We start from the raw sequence: 24,215 nt of genomic DNA on the forward strand, positions 1-24,215 counted from the left end.
ATAACAACAACAACAATAGCTGCGCAGTACGGAAGGAAATGAGATCCATTTACACTGCCCAAATTAAACAGGTAGCAAAACGGAACTGCTGGAATAATATCACTGTTTGAATATATTTGACGTTTTCACTCGGGACTGTTTGTTTTCTACAGCCACCGCCCGGAAATCCCACTGTGTTTTCACCAAGAAGATGAAGTGTCGAAGATGAAGAGTTATTCGTGCGCAGCCTTTCAGAGGCACTACTACACAATGCAGCGGGACCGAGTGTAACTACCGGTAATAGTGTTGTGCTGTGCAAAAACGGAATTATTTATGTGCTCATGAGTGCGCAGTTTTGTATTCTGGGGCAGTCTTTTAACGCGAGTGGGAACAAAATGGAGGATAATAAGCTGATAAGTTGTCTGGTGTGTGTGGACCCGTGCTTGGTTTAGACTGTGCTCATTGTGGGTTTCAGCGTGAATTAACTGTTCTTGGGATGTTTTTGCTGGACAGAGACAGAAGGAATAAAATGAAGTCACTCAGCTGAGAGAAACCGGATTTGAAACGCCATTACTTTCAGAATAAGAGCTTGAAGTGTGTCCCAAACTATAACGTTATTAATTAGCCTATGAACATCCGTTAGCCACAGAAGTAAAACAAGGAGAACCTGAGCCCACAAAATGACCGACTCGGGGGATGCAGCAAGTGTACCCGGCTGCTCCGGCCTCAGCAGCGGGGCCGGGCTGAGTCTCACCGCGGGCAGAGGACATCAAGGCACGGTCAGGAGTATGTCCTCCCCAACTCCACCTGTGAGACTGACATCCCTCAGGACCAGGGACTTGACACTGGGGGGAGCCTTTAAAAAACCAAAGGTAATGATTGATACACCACAAGGGTGGAATGTAATATTAAAGCACTAAGGATTGAATATTAAAATGAACATATCAGTAGCTACTATAGGGAATCAAATCAATAGAGGTAATTATAGAGGTATGAATGAATATCACATGACTAAAGTTGCCCAGCCCACATGAGCTTACAAGACACTTCCTACATCCAGTTCCCCTCAGAGGCAAGAGAAAACTAAAAGTAAAAGGAAGCAAGTGCATGGTTCTGTATACAGTATATGTATACATATGTTTATGTGCCAAAAACATTATATCAGATATAAACTGAATAAATTCAACATGTAATGCTCTCATATGTTGATGATAGGCATTTAGCAAAAACTGAGCCAAGTCAAATGTGTTATATTTTCTGTCGGGCCTGTGGAACAGGTACAACACCTCTGCCTGAGGTTCTCAAACTGCACACTGGCTCAGATGGTACAAATGGTCATAAATGTAGCGGGGAGAGAGTCCATGGAGAGCTTCAGTAGTTATCAATAAGACAATCCTAAAACACACTGGGAGCCAGTGTAAAGAGGATAATGTTGTCATTGATTTAAAAACCTGAGCTCTTTACAGATATTAAAGCATTACAAATGGTGTCTGTGTTTTATAGAGTTAGGCAAGATCATATTATGGAAAATGTTTCTAAGATAATAGAAACATGACCGGACTAACTTTGTGGCATGCTGCTAAAAACTGACAATACTATCGAATAAAACAGGATTTCTTGCACCAAGAAGGGCTTGTTTCAGTAGAGAACCAGCAGATGGCAGAGTTTGTCTTGTAATGTGCTGGGAGCCAGTGACAATGATTGCAAGGTCCATTGCCCTTGGATCATTACCAAGAAAAAGTAGAGCTCCCTTCCTTGATATGCATGTGCTAATGGAAGGGTCACTATTAAAATGAAACTGTAAAGAAGTAATAAGAAACAAACGTAATCTGTATCATCACCAACACGCGAAACACAGTTTAAAGTCATTTGTTTCAAATCCCCATAAAGAAATACTTGGTCTAAACAGTGTTTTCTCTTTTTTCTGAAGAAGACCTTTGAGCCGAACGTCCACGCTGTGAGGAAAAGTAAAGATGAGTGAGTGACCATTAATAAGATGATTCCAGTCTCCTGTTTCATAATGAAAGCACTGCAGCTTTTGCGCTGTCAGTATGTCGTGTTTAATGTTTATGAACGTTGTATCTGATTCTTCCCCAGGTTAAAGGAAAAGATAAGTGTGGCTCCAAAGAAGGAAAGAAGAGAGAGGGATGAGAGGAGAGGAGCGAGGGAGAACAGAGGGAAGAGGAGAGAGAGGCCTCAGACTATTCAGTCTCACTCCATCTTTGAACAGGGTCCTGCTGACACCGTCTGCAGAACAGGTGGCCACCTTCTCTTCTCTTTCATATGCTTTCTTTTTCAGGGAATTGAGGCACCAGAGCTTCAGTTACAGACGATATTACAGGTTCACTACTTCTTTCCCTCACAATCAATCCCTCTGTTCAGGCTGGCGTGCTGCTGCAGACAAGCGTGACTCCACCACCCCTCCTGTATGTAAACTTGTGAAGAAAGAGAGGAAAGATTCAGAGGAAGATGAAGATGAGATACTCAGTAAACTACAGAGGGATGATGTGAGTACTTCCTGCTATCAGCTATACCTTAAAGGATAGGTTCACAAAATTACAAGTCAGTCTTAAAGGTCCCATATAGTATAAAGGTAGATGTCCATGATTATATTGATTATAGATCAGGTCTAGGTTCTATATTAATACTGTGAAAGTATCAAAGCCTCAGTCCACAGAGAAATGCACACAGCCTGTATTCAGAAACTGAGCCCTTAAAATGAGCCATCAGGACTTGTGGAACTTTGTGATGTCGCAACAAAGCAGTCACCGCTCTCAGCCATGCCTCAAGCCCCGCCCACCAGGACCCACCATCTAACCTTCCAGGATTTGGTTTCTCCAAGTGTTTATCTGAAATCTGCCACAGTTTAATTAGCTCACTCAGAAAACAGTCAGCCTATCAAAGAGAGACTCAGAGCCTCTTCTCTTCTGATTGGCTCATTTACCTGTTGTTACTAGAGCTCCAGAGAGAAGCCTGAGAGAGGAGATGTAAAACTACATAGAGATGTTTTCTTAGTTCTTAAAACCACAAATATATCTTCTTATGGATCAACACTTCATATAAAACACAGGAGAAGAGGAAAATATGGACCTTTTAAACAATAGTGCCCATGTGGACATTGAAATAAATTGTCCTTGCTGTAAAGAGGGAATGTAGTACTAAAGGGCCGTCCAAGGAAAGTTGAATCAAGGGCAGCTGGATTGGATGAACCAATTTACATCAATGGCACAGATAACAAACCCACAGAGGTTTAATACCTGGGTCTCCTCACCAGTCAGTCAGAGCTGAAGAAGCCACTTGGATGAGAGGTGAAACGTCCAGTGTCCCATGATTCAACGATTCTTGGATAACCATGACCTGGATGACTGAGGCTACATCCACACTAATACGTTTTAGTTTTAAGATACATAATTTTTGCTACATTTACCCCATTCAGAGTTTTCAAGCCCCTAAAACGGAGACTTTTGCAAACACTGCTGACCCTGTATTAGTTTGAAACTCTGGTATAGTCTGGAAGGGCAAAAACTGTGACTTTTGGAAAACATGACGCAGACGTTTGCCTTCTAATTAGGTCTTTTCAGTCTCGACTGCCAGTGGTGAGTACAACATGATAATAAATTACAAGTGTTACGGACCTTGTTGTCTTTGCTAGCAGCTGTTGTTCAGTTACATTCTACATTTTTGTCTTTGCTGTTCCTTGTTTGTATTTTCTGCAACAAACCAACTGCAGAGTAGACTGCTTCCTGTTTACACCAGCACCAGCATGTCCAGTGCACATGAATAGTCATGTGATACCCCTTTTCAGGTGTCTTAGTATGGATGATGATTTCTGATTCTGAGCTAAAATGCTTGTCTGGATGGAGATCGTTTTCCTTTTAAAACACCATTTTAAAATGAAAACATATTAGTGAGGACATACCCTGAGAATCTTAACAGACTTACTTTGATAGTTTTTACTGTCAGAATGAACAGGAGGAATGATTATATCAAGCAAAAACAATATGATCATCAGACTGTTGGTTTAAACTGTCCTTTAAAGCTGCATTCATTGTTCTTGGCCACTTGGAGGAAGTGCAACAAGCTGAAAACACAACATTTCACACACTATGACCTCATGAAAATGTGGCTATTGTGCTTCAAAACTGTTAGCTATTTAGAAATGCAGCAGGCACAGAGCAACTACTTGTAGTAGGTGAGTTCACCTGATGAATGTCAGGACAATAGTCTCTCTCCTTTTAGCTCCGGTTTGTTCTCCTCCTGCAACAAAATATCTGGCTTCAACTGACACCCTACACATTACATATACATATCACTTGATCAGTTATTAATATATAAAATATTGATCAGTGCAGCTTTAAAATGAAATATACACACTAAAGCAGGGGCCTGAACTAGTGGAGTCAAATGTGACTGTTTTCTGTGTCAAATGCAAACAGAAAGCTGTTGTTCATTCCTCTCCACTGAAACTGAAGATAAAGTTCTTTAATTAATGTTGCCATAATAATAATAATAATAATTACCCTCATCACTGGTGACTGATCAGCTCATAACTAATATTATGTGTTGCACCTACAGTTCATAGATGATCCAGATCTCAGGAACGATGCCAGGCTGAAACCCATCCAGCTGCCTCTGTTTCAGTCCAGCAGCTTCGTCAAGAGTCAAACACTGTCGACCACAACATGTGAGAAAAACCACCTCTTACTTCTTCTGCTGCCACTGTCTGAACAACAGTGTCACATTACATGTCTGTTAACGAGGAGCTCATTTCATGGCAGAAATAGCCTGAAATATACAGCATTTAATAAACAAAATTCACATACACTCACAGAGCGCTTTATTAGAGGCATCTGTGTATCTGCTTATTCATGCGATTATCCAATCAGCCATATAGCATGTGGCAGCAGTGCAGTGTATAAAATCCTGCAGATACAGGTCAGGAGCTTCAGTTAATGCTACATCAATCATCAGAGTGAGGCAGTGTGATCTCAGTCACTCTGACTGCGGCTGGTTTGATTATCTCTCAAAATGCTGATCTCCTGGATTTTCACTCACAACAGCCTCTAGAGTTTTTACTCAGAATGGAGCCAAAAAACAAAAAAAACAACCAGTGAGCAGCAGCTCTGTGTTGATGAGAGAGGTCAGAGGTCAGAGCAGAATGGACAGACTGGTTGGAGCTGACCCCCCCACCCCCCACCCACCCCCACCCCCAAGTCTCCAGACCTGAATCCAGTAGAAAACCTCTGCCATGTGGTAGAACAGGAGATTGGCAGCATGAATGTGCAGCTGACAGATCAGCAGAGATGATGTGATGCAGTCATGTCAACATGGAGCAGAGTCTCCATGACATGAAGAACTGAGGCTGTTTGAGAACAAAGAGAGGAACTACCCAGTGTTAGTGTGGTGTTCCTAATAAAGAGCTCAGTGAGTGTATGAGCATCATGGCTGAATGAGTGCCAAATATATGGAACATGTGACTTCCTTGCCTGCATGATGTGCAGTCTGTTCTTGTGTTGAAGGATTTGTGGTTCTTCCTCGCACAGATCCAGAGAACCCTCCTCTGCTCAGACCTCCGGTCTGTGAAGATCAGGGTAGGGTAGGCCCCAGCAGGACAGTGTTGCCCAAACCAGAGCAGCCATCTCTGGTGGACCTGCTGCAGGACCTCAGCCTGTCTGGCAGAGAGGAGCTCTTCTTCATGCAGTTACCTGACTGTATGCCGGGCAGAGCGTCGGGACAGAAGCAGGACCCCGCTGTCGCATGTCCTGCACAGAAACCTGCCAAGAAGGAAGGCAAGGCTGAAGACAAGAGACCAGCACATCTGCAAGCACAGGTGAGTTTACAGAGGGAAAACTATAACTAACTAATATCACATGTTCTTACTTTTCTGGATTTGATGGCTCCCATCCTTTACTCTTTGTCTTATTACTGACCCTCTCTGAGCCCTTTCTTTAATTCTGGTTTTACTTGCTCTAGTTTTTTCTCAGCTGCTGGACTTTTCAACACAAAAATGCTTGTATCAGCCAGGTTTTAACAGGGTGTGTATCTGTGCCTCTCCTCAGCAGGCTGTGACGAAGGAGGGCTGTCCTGTGCTGTCACAATTCCCAGAAGGATTTCTGGGTAAACTGCAGATCAGAAGGTCAGGGAAGGTGGAGCTGAAGCTGGGCGACATCGTCATGGACGTCTCTGAAGGAGCTGCATTCTCCTTCCTACAGGTACCATGAGTGTGGGTGCAGAGTAAGCTGTTAGGTTCACCCACAGTGGCCTACTATGATTAAAGTAGCAGTGTGCTGTTCTTAGCTTTTCCTTTGGTATTGTCCCTAAGACCTCTGATATCAAAGGAGACAATACAAAAATCTGAGTCCTTAATGCAAAAATCCTTTAACCATTTAGAGTCAAAACAGAACAGTTTTGTCCAGAGAACAATGCAGAACCTATAGAGTTACTCTCTCCTGTGTGTTTTCACCCTCATGTTCGCCTCCTCAGGCTCCATTGATTTTTTCACTCCAATTCGAGAACTGTTTCCCTCACAGCAGTTCTCTTTTATAAGCTCAGTCAGTTGCTGATTCATGATTTCATCATGGACGTCAGGTTGTGAAGCGCTGAGAGGTTTCTGTGTCCGAGACTTTTCATTTTTTCCCTTCTTTGAAGGTGAAGCATGACATGGTGTCTGACTCCACCTGACGAGGACGTTTCCATCAGAATTAGTGCTGCGTGGTTATGCTGGTCTATGTTAGCAGTGTTAGCTTCTTTTGTTTTTGTTTGTGGACTCTTTTGAATTCTATCATATAAAGTCGTGGTCTTGATCGCGGAACAGCAGCTTAAACTTAACGTGATATGAATGAGGGAACAAGCTGAATGGAGCTCAGAATCCTTCCTGTGCCCGGTCCGCCATCTTGCCACCTGGGTTACCTGATTCCAATGGCTGCCTTTCAGCGAAGTTGAGGGCTGTGTTGCAAAATGCGTCACAAAAGCAAGATGGCAGCTCTCGTAGTTTCGTAGTAGACTTGAAACCTTAATAAATTAATTTAATATGCAACAAAAATGAAAAATGTAAATATCTCCAGATATTGATGTGCCACATTTTGTTATTATCACTTTCATCAAAATCTGTATATGTCATTTTTTCAATAATATTGTTTAAAAAAATATTTCTTTGGGAAAAAAATCTTTGAATTTAATCATATAATTTCACAAAATACTTTCTATTACTATTACTACTATTTATTGTATTTTTTATCCCTCTTCCAAACTGCTACCAAACCACTGCAGACTGTGGAACGCTGCCAGTGATCAGTTGGAAAAATGAAGCTGCTCTGTCACTGTTAATACAGAAACAATCTCCTCTTCTTCCTTCTGCAGCAACTGGTGTCTGTGCGTCTGTCTGAGGGGCGGACTGGAGACATGATGGTGCTGGGAAATGTCCACCACAAACTGGTCTTGTCTCCTGACTTCCAGGCTTTACTGAGACAAGCTGCAACACAGCAGCAAAAAGGACCCTGATCATGTTCTTATCTTCTGCACAGAGACTCAGCAGATCTGAAAGTGACACTCTTTGACACATGGAAAGATTTATTTTGGATTCTGTGACACTCCTGATCTGATGGCACATGTTTAGTTGTTACAGCACAGACCTCTGTCTGACGTTTTTAAGGCAGCTACTTCATTAACCTGTTGTTATTATATTTTATCTGTGAAAACTTTTAACTGGTTGTAACTTTTGAAAATCCTGTGACGGTAAAACAATCCATCAGAATTTGAATAACTCTCTCCGATGTGACGACACTGCCAGAGATGATTTGTGGAAAGATGAAAATTGCGACGTGGTGTAAATACGTGGTGACTCCACAATGACTCTGTTGTATACTGTTACCTGTGCACTGATTACCTTTTTATAGATGGGTGACTTCTCACTGCGTCAGTTCTACACACACCAGCACAGCAGACGATATGATTGTGAGCTTCACACTGACTGAACACCAGCAAAAGACATCAACCACATGTTGTAGCTGATTTTGGTCCGTTACAGGATCCACTTAGAAGAGGTCAAAGGTCAAACTTGTAATGAGTGATAGATGACAAGTGGAAACTCTCACCATGTGTGGATTCTGTAGACTAAAAGGTGCAAAGCAGATGTTCTGTTAGCGCACTGATAATGTACGTGATGCATTTAGACTTTGTAACATTTGTAGTGTTCAGTTAACTTAGAGTTGTATTTCCAGTCTGTTATGTTTGTTCTTTCTGCTTAGTTTTCTGCTACATCCACATCAGTTACTCTTTCTTCACATCAGCCCCACAGAGCAGCTGAACAGCAGCTGTAAATCCAGATGTTGCTGATCTCCAGTGGTAGAAGTTTTTATATATAAAATACAAACCAGATTCCAAACTGCCAACCTGTTTACTGCCAAAACCTTGTCATTGCACTTTGTGAAAGCGGTTTCAGATCATTTAATCTTGAAAATTTCAGGCTTTAAAGGTATCTCACTGGAGAAAACTTTTCAGTCTTGAATCAGCTCTGAATGAATGCAGATGCAGGACGAGACACAGCTGGATTTTTATTTTGGAAGACTGTAGTGCAGCTTTTGATACAGAGGATCGTGCCGTCCTAATGAAGCCTTCAGCAGTGGGTTTGTGTATAAAAACTGCTTTTAAGTCTGTTGATGGCTCCACATCATTGCTGTTCCTGTGTGTGGGTTTAAAACTAGAGGGACTGTGACAGGGCAGCATGGATGTGCTTTGAGGAGCTCAGGCTGAGCATGTTTCGCTTTAAATCATTTATTAAAACTCATTTTTATGCCTTTTATACTGATATCTCATGTTTTATACGCTGGACATTGTAGATTGTTAACATATCTGTTTTACTGGTTTTCTGCCTTCATTTTATTCCTGAATCTTTGTTTTTCTTCATGTTTAAAGAACTTTTGCATTGGTTTTGAGAAATGCAATGAAAATAAACCTTGTTTTTAATTTCAACTTTATTGCTAATTATAAGTTATAACATACATTATCTCATGGCTCTTTACAGAGTCAGGTCAGGACCTTACAATATTACAGAGAGAAACCCAACTGTTCCACCATGAGCAGCACTCAGTGAACAGGAAGAAACCTCCAAAAGAACCAGACTCGGGGTGGGGGGGTGGGGGGGGGGGGGGGGGTCTGCCTCGACCGGTTGGGTTGAGATTGACTGTTATCTGGTGTTGTCGGTACAGCCTGTCATCACTGTTGACTGTAAATACAGCTGCAGCAGATGTTCATTTTCACCCAGAAACAGTTTTCAGCTTGGTATTACTGTAATTACTCTTTGGCAAAAATGCTGCATTCATGACACGATGTAAATGAACTTGTTCATGTTTAACTGGGAGAAACAAAGTCAACAGAGTTTCTCTTGACTCTCCCAGGCACAACTGAAAGTCTCGATTCTGTAATATCTGAACTGATGCTGGGCAATAATTCAATAATGTTTATGGACTTTCCAGATCATATTGTGACGACATGATCTCATATTATCATTCAACAAAATGATGTAGTCCAAATTCATTAATGAGCAAGTAATGTAATTAATTAAAAACCTTATGACATTTCATTTACATTCACTGTAACAGAAATGTACTGTATGTTGATATAAGAAAAATGGGATCTGCAGTACAGAGAATACTATGAAGGAATAAATAGTAAATGGATGCAAAATAAATTCATTTTGGTAATTAAAAAATACCACAGAAATAAATGTACAAATACAGAAATAGCATTTTTTAGCAAAATGTATATTTATTTTTGCTTTAATGTATTTAATTATTCATTTCTGCATTTACTCATTTTTTGTCCTTCATAGAATACACCCTCTGTTGCTATTCTGTTGAGTATTCTTCTAAACATTGTGGCTTGGAATTTTTTAGGGTCCATAAAAGCTGTAGAAGCTTGTAGAAAAGTGTATGGAAATGTTTATTCAGTAAATACACGTTACAAAGAAAACACACTGTAGTCGCTGTCTGAATATGGCAGCTCTAAACACAAAACCGTCAATACTGAAAGTATGTTCTTCATTACTAACAAGAGTGTCATTTAACTAACATGAAGAGCAGACAGAATCTGGATTTCAGGATTGTTAACCGATGTTATCCGAGTTTCTTTAAACATGAAGCAGGAGGCTCATGACTTTAAACAGTATGATCACAACAAACCAATACCTGAAGGGGAATGACCCTTTACATCAGATACACATAATTATTGGATGCTGTGAAGAAAATTTTATTATCAACCATCAGGTATTTTGTTGTTTGTTTTTTTTTTTACAGCTGTTAACAGAACAAAGCGCATCATATGAAGCTCATCTGGAGTAATGCATAACCTGGAACTTTGTGTTTAAAGACCAAAGTGTCAGTTGATTATGTTACTTATGTCAGGATTTCACAGTTTGAGGTTGCGACTGTACAAGCTTATGCTACCGATGATTCAGTCAGGTTTCATTCATAGAACGTTGGTACCACCTGATTTTGTAAGTGCTGTAAATTTGTGGCCAATGGCCCTTTTCTCAACAGCAAAGTCAATAAGAACTGGCCAACAAGCTGCACTGTGCCGTCATTTCCTCCCTTGTGTTAAAAACTACAATGAGCAGCTGTTTTATGAAATTTACTGACCAGACTTTTTTTCTTAATAATGAAACTGTATTTGTGAGGTATTTTTTTTTTTTTTTCTTCAGTAGGAACCATTGGGCTTTGAGCTGAGGCTTACAGTAGAGAAGTCAGGAAGTACTGTGAGACAAACACACCGTTTTGGACTTTTCGTGGATTTGCTGACAAGAAAATAGAGAATCAGAGTAGACTTATTCTTTACATTAACACTCTACCAAAAATAGAAACGTGTGGTTTTTCTTGGGACGGCAATAGTAACCTTTACATTTCCCTCATGTTTACTGTGGTAACACTCAGAAAACTTAAACACTGCAGACAGTAAAAAGTAACTTTTCCTCCTAGAATCACTTTCACGCCTCACTCAAATGTCTAAGCTTTTACAATCATTCATTTCATCACTTCGAAGTCCCAGTCTACACCATTCAACCACTCAAAGCCAGATGTGTGTTTGTAGAGTGGATGAGAATAAGCTCACACTGTAGCTGGTAACAATCCTGTTCAGGATTCACTTGGTGTCATGTTAACTAGAAAGAGTTGTGACTGCAATGTTGTAAAATGATCTTAATTCCTCTGAATGCTGTGAAAGGATTGGCCTGTTTAAACATGAATGACAACAGCTCACTTTGTTTTGTTTTTTTGTTTTTCCTTGAAAATGAAAGTCACAAACAGAGCACAGGCCTATGTCGCCAGAACTCCTGTCTTCAGCTGTCTTCAACACTCTTTTTTCCCTCTAGACTCAGTAGATACACACATCCTATTTGGTGTCGGTGGTCTTGTTAGTCCTGACAGTTTTTGCAGAGCTACTTTTCGTTGTCTTCCTGGTTGTTTTGGACTTTCCTTTGGCAGTGGCCTTCTTCCCTTTAGCTTTCTTTGTTGTTTTCTTGGCTGCATGAGTCGGGTCAGCGAGTCTTTTCTTGATAGACAGGGTCTGCTCTCGGATCAGGTCTTCACGGCCAATGTCCACCATGTGCTCCTCCCACGACTTTATCTCATTCTTATAGCGAATTTTGTCATCCTGGGCCAGCTGTGTGTAGACCTGAGATGTGAACACAGAACATCTGCATGAAAGCCTTGTAAGTACATATAAAGGATATGTGATGTGTGTGTGTGAGATATGTGTGTGAGATATGTGTGTGTGTGTGTGTGTGTGGACCTGTTTCTGGTGGCTCAACAGGATCGTCCAGTCCTCCAACAGCGACTTCATCTTTGCCTGAATGAACATCAGGAACAACATTACATCAACGACTGTTGTTCAAAGCTTCGGAAATTCTCTTTTGCAATACAAACACATAATCGTATGTATCCCAGCCACATGTCATGGACCAGAACCCCGGACTGGAACTATGTTATGTTACCAGAGAGGAGGTGGAGGTGATGGAGGGTTACAAATACCTTGGAGTCCATTCTGAGAACATACTGGGCTGGAAATACAACATACAGGCTTCTACAGGGAGGGACAGTGCAGACTCTAGGTCCTTTAATGTGTGCAGCAAGATGTTGCAGATCTGTCACCAGTCTGTTGAAGCCCGTGCAATATATTCTTTGCTGGAGTTACCAGAGCCAAGTGACACCAACAAACTGAACAAACTGATCAGGAAGGCTGACTCTGGAGCCCATGGAGTTGGTTGTGGAGACGAGGATGCTGCACAAACATCATCCCCTTCACCAGTGCAGTGCAATTTTCCTTGCTACAGTCTGCTATCGCAGCAACATCAGACTCCTCTGACTGAAGAGTTTTTCCTTGCAAGGGACAAGAAGGGATGTCTACCCAAATAGCACTAATGTACAGTATATTATATTAACACCATTGTACTGTGTATATTCAGCACACAGTAAAACTGTGGGTCTATCTTTAGTCTCTATTTTCCTATTTTTTTTAATTTTTTTATACTTTTTTCTTTTCTTTCTTGTTTTTTTGACTTATGTGAAGTAGCAGCTGCAACACTGCAATTTCTGTCCAACTGTTTATTCTTTGACATCATGATATGTATGACATCATTTAAGTCTGATCAGTCACTGGCAGAGCATCCATCTACTACAGAGATCATATCATAACCTGAACTGTCTGTTTAAATGTCATGTCATGGTGCTGTGGTCACTTACCTGTGTGGTGGTTCCTCTGGCCTCCTCATAGTGCTCTGACATGAAGATGTTAAACGAAGTGCGAGGACGTTTGGGTTTTCCCAGGCTATTCAACTCCTGGATCACACACACAGTGAGGAGCACAGTTGTTGTTCAGCAATGTTGATATAAACAGGATTTAGTACTCAGACTGCTGACTTCAACGGGATAAGATACTGTCAGAAAAGTCAAACTTTTAGATTACTTGGATATCACAGAAACAGTCTTGACAGTGGAGCACTCTGGCCTCAAGCAGTATATGTCTTACTCTCTTCTTGCGGATTGCTTTCCTTTTGGCCATCTTCTGCCTCTTCTCCAGGGCTTGCTGCTGGACCTGTGCTGGGGTCAGCTGGGCCTGGTAGCGCTGGAAGTCCACCTTAAACTGCTCCCTGGCCCGCAGAGAGGCCTCCTGAAACGGCTACAGGACAGAGAAAAAGTCAACATCATTCTGACTAAACCTGTGTGTGGAGAGACTGTAAGACATTATGCTTGTGTTGTGTTACACTTATTCAGTATCACAGAGATTATCTGGAAAGTTCTTTAGCCTACACTTTATGCACTTAGGGCAACATTAAAGACGAAAAAGCATAAAGTACAGTTTATACTGTCCTACAAGTAAAATATGGAACTACCTGTTTCTGTTGTGGGGTCATAGTTCTCCACTGTTGGGCAACCTTCCTGATGATATCCACTGTTTTGATTTCTAAAGGCAAAAATTACAAGATGGCATTTAACAGACTGATATGATCTCAGTCCTTGACTTAAGATAGAAAAAAACCTCAAACTGTTAGATTACATTTCAATGTGATTTTAATATGCATGCTTCACACTGCTTATTGTTAAGTATTACAAGCTGTAACAACCCATATCCGTGCAGCTAGTTTATGAGATCAATATCTCAAGCTGCCCTCCACAAGTATCAAGCGTTGCACATTTACCTGGGTTTTGTCTGATCATGATTGGCTTCTGTTCCATAAAATATCTAAAATATCCATTCAGAGGTCTCTTTGGAGGGCCGCTGGCCTGAGAAGTCAGACATTTCACTGGGTTGACGTATGCAGCGGGGAGGACACTGGTACACCTGGAGGATGCGTATGCACACATACACATTAACATAAAAAGCGGATCTATTCTCCCTAGTGGAGAGAACTTCACACAAAACTCAAACATCTCTTTTTAAACTAATGTATGTGATATGTATCCCTCACACCAAAGCAATAATAATAATATTCTTTGAATAAATGGTTGACGTTAAGAATCTGTTTTCCTTTAACTTGTATAATCCTTTTACACTAAAAACCACTGTAGAGATATATTTTGATTGAGTTCACATATGGATCATATGTATGATATGGCCTTAAGTCATGCTTTTGAAAAAAGAACAGACAGCATGAACTGCAAGAGGCTGAAAACTAGTGCACACGGTAAAAGACATTTTAATTCAACAAACGGCCCCAATCACACGTGTATCACTTACAATGTAAAAAGTACATTTTGAATATGTTTAAATAAACAGCCTATATTTCTTGTTAATATTAACTCCCTAAAAGCTCATCACAACCGTTCAAAGCACTCAACACACAGTATGTTATCTAAATTAACGCCTCAAAACGTGGCTGTAGCTGACTGATTGGTTATTCAGTAAGTTGACTTAAGGACATACAGTAATTCACTTGTTATTATTTCCATTACTGTCTGTAGTCTCTAAAAACAAGATTTTGTGCAAACTTCCAGTAAACGAAGTGCCAAGAAAGCAAGCCAAAGCTAGCTGGCTAACTTAGCTGTGCTACAACTTCAGCTAGCTGATTCAGAGAGCAACTTAAAAGTTAGCTACCTTGCCAGGGTGCTTGTGCAGGAGAAGACACTGAAGGACTTAGCCAACAGGCTAACACTTGCTGTTAACACACTGAACGGAGCCATGTCGGTGTAAATTAACGTTGAAGGCCGTTAACTAGAGTAATGAAAGACAGGCGTATTGTCCCACAAAACCAGCGTGTTGTTATTTTCATGCATTAGATGTTTGAATTGAAGCAGTGCCTCCTCCCCACTCCTTCTTGACATGCAGGAACAGCAAAAGGCGCCCTCCGTCTCACCCGGTGGTTTGTGGGAAAAGGTCGAAGCTGTTTACTTCCGTTTCCGTTCTGTTCGTCTTACTAATAATATATCGATGGTCTCGTTTAATATTTATTACGAAACAGAACATGATATATGGGAATGATCTTGCCATATAAAATAAAACAATCCTAAAAAGACTAAATAAAAGCATTAGAACCTTTTTGTCTCTTACAGCTTGCCGTCCAGTCTGTACACTTTGACCCCTTCTTCTGTAATCACTGCACTAAGCCTTTGTAGGGCAGTACCTATACTGAATGTATGTCAGGAAAAAAAAAAAAAAATGTATGTCAGAAATAGGAATACAACTAGTCGAAGTGGTCAAAGTGAAAGATTATACAAAAACATGTTTCACCATCTGTTAGCTCACAGTTAAGTAACTGGCTGGCAAATACAGTCACATACCTGAATTCATTCTTCAGGGATTATTGAACACACTGTAATCTTTATACCTGTGTGATTTGCAGATGTGGGTGTTTTTGCTTTGCTTACATGCCCCTTTTTCCTCTGTTCTGAACCAAGGCTTTGCCTTTTATACTGCCAATCAGGCAAAGCAGACAACTGTCCCATGGCCCAAAACTTTGTGCTAATTTTTTTTCATAATATCCACTATTTAACCACAATTATCAATGACTTGACGAGGATGGGTCATGCTTTATTACCCGATCTTCAGACCTTGTCCAGATCTAGTTTTAAGACAATTCAAGTAAACTTGCATGCTTTGTATCTGTTAGTGATAATTGTTTACAATCTTTGTTTTCCTTAGTATTTATGAGTATACTTCTGTATTAATAAATGCTAGCTACCATGAATTAGAATTACATTAATACCAAACAATATGATCACTAAATTAGACGTCAACAGAGTAAGACAACATACAGATACAAACTCAACAGTAAGCACTGTGATAAAAACTGAGCTAGACCATAAAGTCATGATAAAAAACTGTACCATTCTTTAATTCAGTACAAAAGGTGCCACACAGGCCTCAAAGACACAAGTGAGAGAGTGTTTACACAGGAACAGAAAATGGGATTTTTACCCTTTCTGTAGCAGAGCTAGAGATACAGACAGACTGGAGGTCAAACAGAGGAACGTGCTCAACCCTTAGGTACAGGATTCATCGGGTTAAAAATCTGATCTTTGTGCCTGTGTAAATCCAACCAAAAATCCAACATCACAGCTATTCCCAGGGGAAAAGAGTACATCGTTTTAATGACAGATTTACATTGTGATGACTCTAATTCAAATAAAAACAAATAAAACAATTATACAGTTCCAGAGGATTTTAATACTATACAATTAATAATAATAGTAATAATAATAATGATAATACAAATAATGATGAAGAACACAGTAACACATGACTTGTAATAGCTCCCATTTTAAGGGGAACTGCAACAGTACATTCTTTCATTCAACATCGTCTGCAACAAGATGCAAAATAACTAAAAAAAGAACTTCTGTCACCCACTACACAAAGGTGGGGTGAAGTTGTAATGTTAAAGGTGGATATTATGATGTTGTCATTATTCCTTTGTTTTACAGACAAGTGTCAGAATGATGGGCTTACATATTTGGTATTCACGCGTCGACATTCCCAAGGTTCAGCGTGTTCTTTGCTGGTTGCTGATGGATGCTAGCAGAGACCGAAGCTGAGATCTTCCAGTTATGGAGCAGCTTGTGTAATAAGTACATTATCGTGCTGCTCTATTACTCAGCTCCTCCCTTGTTGCTGAGCGGCATACGGTGGGATTTGTGGCCTACAGTTCTATAGTTTCACTTAAAAATGAAGAATTCTGTGAAGCAGTTCATAATAAATTTATGTTTTATAAATAAAATGTCCTTGATGCAAAAACATGCCAAACTTTAAAATGTCAAGATAGCCATTAAATGACCTTAGGCAAAGTAAAACAAATAACGTCTGGTCTCAGATTAATAACAATGACAGTTTGATGGAAGTTACCAAAGATTACTTAATGACTCCATACTATAATTTACAGTGTGTTGTGACTTTAAAAAAGGACGGAAAAAGAAAAAAAATTCAGCGTTTTTTTTTGATCTCTGATGTTTTTTTCTTTACATGGCATACTTTTGGGTCCATTCTTTTGCTAGTTTGTTGTATCTGAGGAGAGAAAAGACGAGAGTCACTAGATGTTGATATTGAGATTAGTGGATAATGAAGCATCACCTGAGCCTGTGTGCACACTCACTTGTCTTTGTCGTTCTTGTAGATGTGCGCTATGTCTGGAACTAAGGGATCGTCCGGGTTTGGATCACAAAGCAAAGAACATATGGACAATAAAACTGGAATGAAGAGAAATTATGAAGATCATATTAGTTAAAGTGTAAATAAAGGATGTTAAGACGAGGCAAGTTTATTTGTATAGGACCTTTCAACAACAAAAAAGTGCTTTACATAGAACATAAAAGGCATTAAGAAAAGAAACAAGATGTATATACAGGTTTACATTCATAGAAGCACCTAGCTAAAATTAATGCAGTCTAATCTAACACTCCTGCCAAAGATCCTTCCTCATGTAGGTTGTAATGTTCAGTTTGTGTTGTTAAAGAGGTGCTCACTCAACTGCATAATCATTTTGGAGGCCACAGTTTGTGTTACTGTTGAATTGTATTGTGTTATGTTAACAGGTCTTTCTATAATTTTGTCCACTCCATTCAAAAAAGTGAGGGTAGGCTAAAAGAAAAACACCTCTGTTTGTGACAGCGAAAAGGTAGACCTCTGTACATCTCCTGACAGAAAGTCTTTTACCGAGCTAATGTCAGCAGAAACATAACACAAGCACCAGAACTGAGTTAAACACACTGAATGTTTCTGAATGATACTTGCACATGTCGCATTAATTGCTCAGGCTGGGTGTGTAATTAAACAGATTGTACAGCAGTGAAGTGAATTACTGACATTTGTCAGGAGTACTACTGGACCTTGTGCGAACATTGCACCTCTGTGAGGTGTCAAGTCCCTGTGGACAGCACACACGACATCACCACTACTGTAAAAATCCTAGGGGAAAGACTATAAATGTTTCTTTGTTTGTTTTGTTACACTACTATTTCCACAGTCAAAAATCACTACAGCATGTATCTGATCAGCATCAACCAGGAATTCATATTATACATTACATATATTACATTAAACACTGATATGTTATATAAAACATCCAGTCATGTGCACCAGAGTTAAACATTTTCTTATGAATGAACTGCTGCAATTGCCTGGTCTATGTAATACAGTCATAATAACACAGACAAGAGCTTTACACTGTGCTAATAATGCAGATCTGGATATCTGAAAAGTGTGATACATTCACTAACTCTGCTACAGCAAATTACACAATAAATCCACATGAAGTAATGTTCTCAAAATGAGCAAATACTTTCACATTTTGGAATGAAACTCAAAACATGTAGGTGAGTATAGATTTACACTCTCTACACGCTCAAAATAGGATCAATGGCAGTGATAGCAATGGGAGAGTGTAATTACCTTTAGACACTGTTAGTGCTGGAGACCACTGTGACCGTAGAATGTCCAAACAGATACTGCCATTGCTGTTAATATTTGGGTGATAAATCTTTGTTGTAAATGCTACCTGTAAAAAAAAAAAAAAAAAACACATTTTATTCACACAGGTTTGTATGAGCAGATAAAATACACATCCACAGTTACTGTACTAGTGTTCCTCACTCAGGCTCTGTGTTTCAGCACGTTCAATTTCAAATAATGGATACTACAGTAAAGTGTAAAGTCTCAGCTTTAATTTGATGAGGTTTTCATGAAGATAGAAATACTGTAGATAGTCTTTTTTAAGACATACTTTCTAAATTGCAGCGATTTAAAAACTTGGATAAGTTTGTATCTTTGATGACTCCAGAGGAAAGTCACCCTGTATTATCAATAAAAGTAATTTCACACAGTGAGCTGTACACCACAGACAGCTGCTATCCATTATCTACCTTGTACAGTCTCACCACACAGCTAAATAGCGTGAGTTTCAGCTCAAAATAGAGGAAATTGTTCACAATATGACACAAAGAATATAGGAAGTTTTGCAACTAGTGTCCAAAACGTTGTTTGTTGTCACTGTTTATGGAAAACACTTTTAAAATCATGAAACATACAACTTGTTGAGGGTTATCCTTAACATAATTCATGAAATAAGAGAGGTTTTGAGGACCAGAAGGTTTTGTGACTGCACACCACCATGATAAATTCCACAGTGTAACAGGACAAGGCTTTGAGTAACCACACCAGCTCTTACCTTTGGTGGCTTGAACGGGTAGTCGGTGGGAAAGTGGATTGTGAGAAAGAAAACTCCTCCTTGATAAGGACTATCACCCTGACATAAAGACACAAGAGATATTTCTGTCAGTAAAACATTTCCCATTAAAAACATTCAAATGACTGACAGTCAGCAATCTACAGCCACCTTCAGAGAGAACAGGCTCTCTTTGAGTTATCTAGACTTTGAAGCCTTACATTGATGGTTTTAGTGAACTGCTGTCACAAAGCTGCTCACCATGACTATGAATGTCCACACTGAAGAAGGGAAGTTCCTAATTACAGGCCAATCACACACAATGCTGACAGATCAAGAGCAGTAAATTAAAATGTTTTTTAAAGTGTTACTCCATATGGGAAATTGTGGCTTTACATGTAGACTACAAACGCACAAGTAGAGTAGAATAGAATGCACAAGAAAAAGCAGAAACAATTAATATCCCATGGGTGTCACAGGTTGTCATTTGTGTTTTGATTGGTGGCTTCAAGAAGGTGAGTCTCACAGTATCTAATATTAGTGCCAACAACTAAAGCACCTGCAGAAAGCCAGCTGAGCTGAGCAGGGTTTAGGTAAGGCCTGCATCCTTTCTTCTTGTTTGCAATCAGTGTATGTGGTCGGATGGTAGCTGGTAAACACTGTGTCCCATATACAGGCAAACTGCAACCTACTGTTACTGATTAACATGATCAGTTCAAAAAACACTGTTAATCATGGTGAAAATTAAATAATCTCTGGTTAATTAATGGAAAACCAGAGCTAATAATATTTATTTATTATTATTTTTATTTTATAATTTATTTTTTATTGTTAAGGCCATTTGTTTTACTGGTTATGGTAATGCTGTACCAACGGAATTAATTGATGAGATCTCAAAATGTAAAGATATCATATACAATAGGTCCAAAGTGGCATCTAATGTGAGAAATTGATCAGAGGTTGTAAACAATCCAAGAGGTAAATCAAATTTATTTCTAAAACAAAAATATCCCAAACTGTCAGGTGTTAACATCCATCACAGACCCACTTCCTGCTTCAGCTTTGACCTTCTGTACTTACTGTAGTGCACAGTTTTCCTGTTCAATGAGCTATAAGCAATATTTCCGGTGTGCTTACTTCAATTTTACCTCCAAATAAAGTGTTTTACACAACCTGAATAAACCGCTAGTTGTTGTCCTGTTCAACCTATTTTTACCAAAGTCACCCCATTCTGAGATCTCAACAATTACCCATTGCTGTAATTACCCATGGTTTTCCTTTGATATTCGACTATAAATGTCATTCATTATTGGTGATTATATGGTGAACTACTGTACTTTTAAAAATCATAATGGACAGCAGAATGATGCTGCTGGTCTGTGGACAGGTTCCTGTGTTCTTGTTATTAGTTGTTACTTTACTGTAAATGCAGTACTTTTAGTCCATGTCTTCTGTAAAGACAATGACTCAGTTTTACCTCTAAGTTGACACATCAATACGTGGCCTGTCACAAGTTTTAAGATGAATGTCTGTACTCTGGGACAGGATGGCTGTGTTTCGTAGGTTACTGTGGTGAACAGTTCCAATTACACGTAACCCAAAAGGTGATACCAAAAGGTTACCGGTAGTTAATTTGCTAATCTGACGTTGTGATACAGTTCCCATGAGAATACGTTTGACTGAACATCAACAACATTCCTTATACGGAATCTAAGCGGGACGCCTACCCAAACCGATTAGCTTCAGCTTAAAGATGATTCATGAATAAGTTAGAATTAGTTGTTTTATATTCACTAATGATGCTAAAAAATATACAATATACTGTGTATTACACAATGCAAATGCATTGAGCCAAAGTAATTCAAAGGGATGCAAAACTATTGAAAGGAAATGCAAAAGTAGACCAAACAACTCCCTGCTGTGGCTTTAAAGATCCACACTACCGCTCAAAAGCTTGAGAACATTTTTGCAATTTTTAAGGAAATTTCAGCAGCTCAAGTCCAGTGAGAAACTGGTACAAATGACAGATGTAAACTGCCCAAGTAAAAAATGAATAAACAAAAAGATTGGGTAATTAAAAAACTAAAAAATCATGTAAAAGTTGGTGTTAATGCAAGTTAATGCGAACAGTTCCTACAACCCCCTGTCTGTGCAAAGACAGTGTTGGAACAAACTGTGTCACTACACTCTCTGATGCATTATCAGGACAACAATGTACTGCAGGAAGTAGGACTGTATATTACTGTCAGAACAGTAAGAACAAGACAAGTAGCAGAGGAAGACAGACTGGTTCATCCTACCCCGAGATAATGAGCCACAACATTAGAAGAACAGGATGATAATTTTAAAATCCCCAGTTATTTATCTGCTCTGTGCTTTGATTTCAGAAACACTGAGACATTGAATTATGTAAATGTAAATAACAGCTGGAAAAATTGATGCTTTCTGAACCTTTTGACTGGTAATGTATGTAAAACACTGGGAAACTCCATAGTCCATATAGCTACTAAGTGCACCTTGAAAGGACTGAAAGGCTGAAGTGATAGCATGATACTCACTGGACCCATTATGGTTGCCTGCCAATGAAACACTAGAAGCAATCAAGGAGAAAGAGAGAAACACAGCAGAATGTAAGCTGTACATGTGACAGACACAATGTTCATCAGTCATCATTCATCTACTACAACACTCTGTCTACAGAAGCTCATGCATCTGCTCTCTCTGTGTTTGGCACAGGTGAAGCTGGCCTTACCACTGTGACCAGCTGATCATACAGCTTCAGCCACTCCTGTACCCAGTCACTGTCTATGTCTGGATTATTTAAAAGGTAACCTTTCAAACTGACTGCACATTCTTCCTCACTGAATCTCTCTGTCAGCACTGCTGTGTTGGAAGAATGGGGATTGTTCTAGTCCTACCATCACTTCCAAAATAAGGTGTGGTATAAGAATAGCTCACAAGTAACCCTTTAGGCAAAGCTTTGAAATCTGGACTGGACTCTTTCAATGCCTGTTTCTCCCCTAACTATGTTTGGGCCTCTTATCTGAATAGATGAAAATAACAAACATCCTGTTCATATTGTAGTTTCTATGACAAAGAGTCCTCCTACAGTTGCCTTATTTGTTGAATGTGTGCAAAACAGTTGAAACAGTGTCTTAGTTGTGTGCTATTATCATATTTTAACCATCAAACAACCCACAGGCAGTGAGAAGCTGCCACTTTTAAATATACTCAGGTGAGACATTGTGACATGAAATATGTGTGTGTGTGTGTGTGTGTGTGTGTATGTGTGTGTGTGTGTGTGTGTGTGTGTGTACTCACAGTCATCCCCCACTGGTCCAGCAGAGCACTGTGCCGGAGGGTCTCTCTGCAAATCCTGCAGCTCCTGCCCAACATAAGAGAAATACTGCAGTTAGTTATTCCTCTTTTACATCAAACTTTGTGGACACTACTGTGATGTTTTCTCCAGTTTATGATGATGACTGATGACCGAAGATTGGGTAAGTGAGCTTAGCCACAGTGACAAATGCTGATAATATATACAGTTTGTCAGCAGCATCAGGTTATTGGATGCACAATGAATTCAGTGTAGTGGAAAACACTATCTACTCAGGGATTCATCAGTTTTCACAGTGCCACTTTACCAATTAGCAGGCAGCTCTTTTTGATCTTCAAACAACTAATAACCTGTCCCAAGAGGCATGCACTTTCCCTTAGCCCCCCCCCCCCCTTCACTATCTGCATCAGGGTACTTCCTGGTTAGAAAGGAGTGGTATGGGGTAGAGGAAGAGCTTGCAAGATTTTCCCTGGGAGGTATACCCATGTTTAAGATATTATGAAGTGCACACAAGTTATCATAGCAGTGTATTTCATACTTTCCCAAGCAAACACTAGACTTTATGAGGGCTTGTGATTGTTGGGTGGGGACATACCCGGCACTTTCCTGGTGTCTATCCACTTGTAATATTCTATTAAGGCTGTTACCACTGCCAGCACTAACTACATAGCAGGGGTACGATATCAAAAAACAACAAAAGAAAACATTTAGAAATGGATAGCGTTGTGAAGTAGTCACTTCCCTGGTCATTGTAGTACTTGTACACAGCCAAGAGACGCGTACAAACACAAGAGGACTGTCGATCGGCTACTTGGACAAGTTAAAGAGCTCGTAGAGTGACAGCTTTAAAAACAGTGACAGATTGACACGGAGGCAGCCAAACAGGGCAGTTAAGAAGCTAACTTGGCTATTTGTTAGCACGAAACTTTGAAGTTGTCCTTGTGTGTGTTCTGGGAGGTGTCAGCAAAAAGCTTATTCGCAGAAACGTTACGGAGTTCGCCAGAAGTTGTTTTAATGCGGGGATAGCGTTGAAATCTTTGTTAATAAACAATAATAACTCAAACGTTAGCCTCTGCTCAGCCAGTTAGCTGCCATTAGCCGGCAAGCAAAGCTAGCTAGTCAAACTTACCTTCTGTATTCTTTTCAGTGCCATGGTGACTGATGCCGTTCGCTTCTCAGCTCACTTCGACTCTTTCTTAATTTTCTGTTTCAATATTATTGCTGCAAAGTCAATGGCTGTAGTTTATTCCCTGAGTACTTGCACGGACAGGGATGTGTTTGTGTTTTAATAAAACCTCCTTTGTTTCCGCTTGTTTCTGTTTACGGTCGCTCCTCCGCTCCGAAGTGGATCATGGGAAACGTAGTCATATATACATATACATATACATATATATAGATAGATATACATATATATATATATATATGTATCTATATAAATAGATAGATAGATAGATAGATAGATAGATAGATAGATAGATAGATACATATATCTATATACACTGTTGCTCATAAAGTTGGAATAAAATATTTTTTACCTGTTTCCATGAAATGATTGTGACAATGTGATTTATTCTTGACAGATAAAGTGTATATCTTCTCAAAACTTTAGTAGTCAATCTCTTCCAAAGTGATTACTGATGTATTTTAAATAGGAATAAACAGAGGATTGTGTCTGAAAACAAAATTTATTCCAACTTTATGGGCAACAGTGTATATATATATATATATATATATATATGTGTGTGTGTGTTGTATGTT

At 39.6% G+C, this 24,215-nt stretch overlaps 3 protein-coding genes across 6 annotated transcripts; 1 reads left to right on the top strand and 2 right to left on the bottom strand.

Annotated features, from left to right (window-relative positions):
- On the top strand, positions 1 to 8,779 carry LOC111237045 (DNA-directed RNA polymerase III subunit RPC4-like). 3 transcript variants are annotated; one of them, XM_022766001.1, is made up of 8 exons: positions 1 to 851; positions 1,910 to 1,956; positions 2,077 to 2,237; positions 2,362 to 2,486; positions 4,555 to 4,663; positions 5,523 to 5,809; positions 6,039 to 6,191; positions 7,339 to 8,779. In XM_022766001.1, the coding sequence occupies exons 1-8, from the start codon at positions 660 to 662 to the stop codon at positions 7,477 to 7,479; spliced, it is 1,215 nt and encodes a 404-aa protein (XP_022621722.1). In that variant the 5' UTR covers positions 1 to 659; the 3' UTR covers positions 7,480 to 8,779. The 3 variants fall into 3 exon arrangements, with proteins under 3 accessions (XP_022621722.1, XP_022621724.1, XP_022621723.1); XM_022766003.1 differs by having other exon boundaries at positions 6,042 to 6,191; XM_022766002.1 differs by having other exon boundaries at positions 1,913 to 1,956.
- Positions 8,780 to 10,650: 1,871 nt separating this feature from the next.
- Positions 10,651 to 14,810, bottom strand: tfam (transcription factor A, mitochondrial). Its single transcript, XM_022766004.1, has 7 exons — positions 14,563 to 14,810; positions 13,667 to 13,809; positions 13,361 to 13,431; positions 12,997 to 13,146; positions 12,711 to 12,806; positions 11,761 to 11,817; positions 10,651 to 11,643 (listed from the first exon to the last, which is right to left on the bottom strand). The coding sequence occupies exons 1-7, from the start codon at positions 14,646 to 14,648 to the stop codon at positions 11,362 to 11,364; spliced, it is 885 nt and encodes a 294-aa protein (XP_022621725.1). The 5' UTR covers positions 14,649 to 14,810; the 3' UTR covers positions 10,651 to 11,361.
- A 2,080-nt stretch (positions 14,811 to 16,890) lies between these two features.
- LOC111237077 (ubiquitin-conjugating enzyme E2 D4-like) lies at positions 16,891 to 23,760 on the bottom strand. Of its 2 annotated transcripts, XM_022766034.1 has the most exons (7): positions 23,587 to 23,760; positions 22,442 to 22,505; positions 21,679 to 21,710; positions 19,124 to 19,201; positions 18,349 to 18,454; positions 17,054 to 17,147; positions 16,891 to 16,965 (listed from the first exon to the last, which is right to left on the bottom strand). In XM_022766034.1, exons 1-7 carry the CDS (start codon positions 23,608 to 23,610, stop codon positions 16,920 to 16,922), a joined length of 444 nt encoding a protein of 147 aa, XP_022621755.1. In that variant the 5' UTR covers positions 23,611 to 23,760; the 3' UTR covers positions 16,891 to 16,919. The 2 variants fall into 2 exon arrangements, with proteins under 2 accessions (XP_022621755.1, XP_022621756.1); XM_022766035.1 differs by lacking the exon at positions 21,679 to 21,710 and having other exon boundaries at positions 23,587 to 23,596.
- Positions 23,761 to 24,215: the final 455 nt, after the last annotated feature.

This window comes from Seriola dumerili, unplaced genomic scaffold, assembly GCF_002260705.1.
Source record: "Seriola dumerili isolate Sdu_G_001 unplaced genomic scaffold, Sdu_1.0 BDQW01000807.1, whole genome shotgun sequence".
NCBI classification, from domain to species: Eukaryota; Metazoa; Chordata; class Actinopteri; order Carangiformes; family Carangidae; genus Seriola; species Seriola dumerili.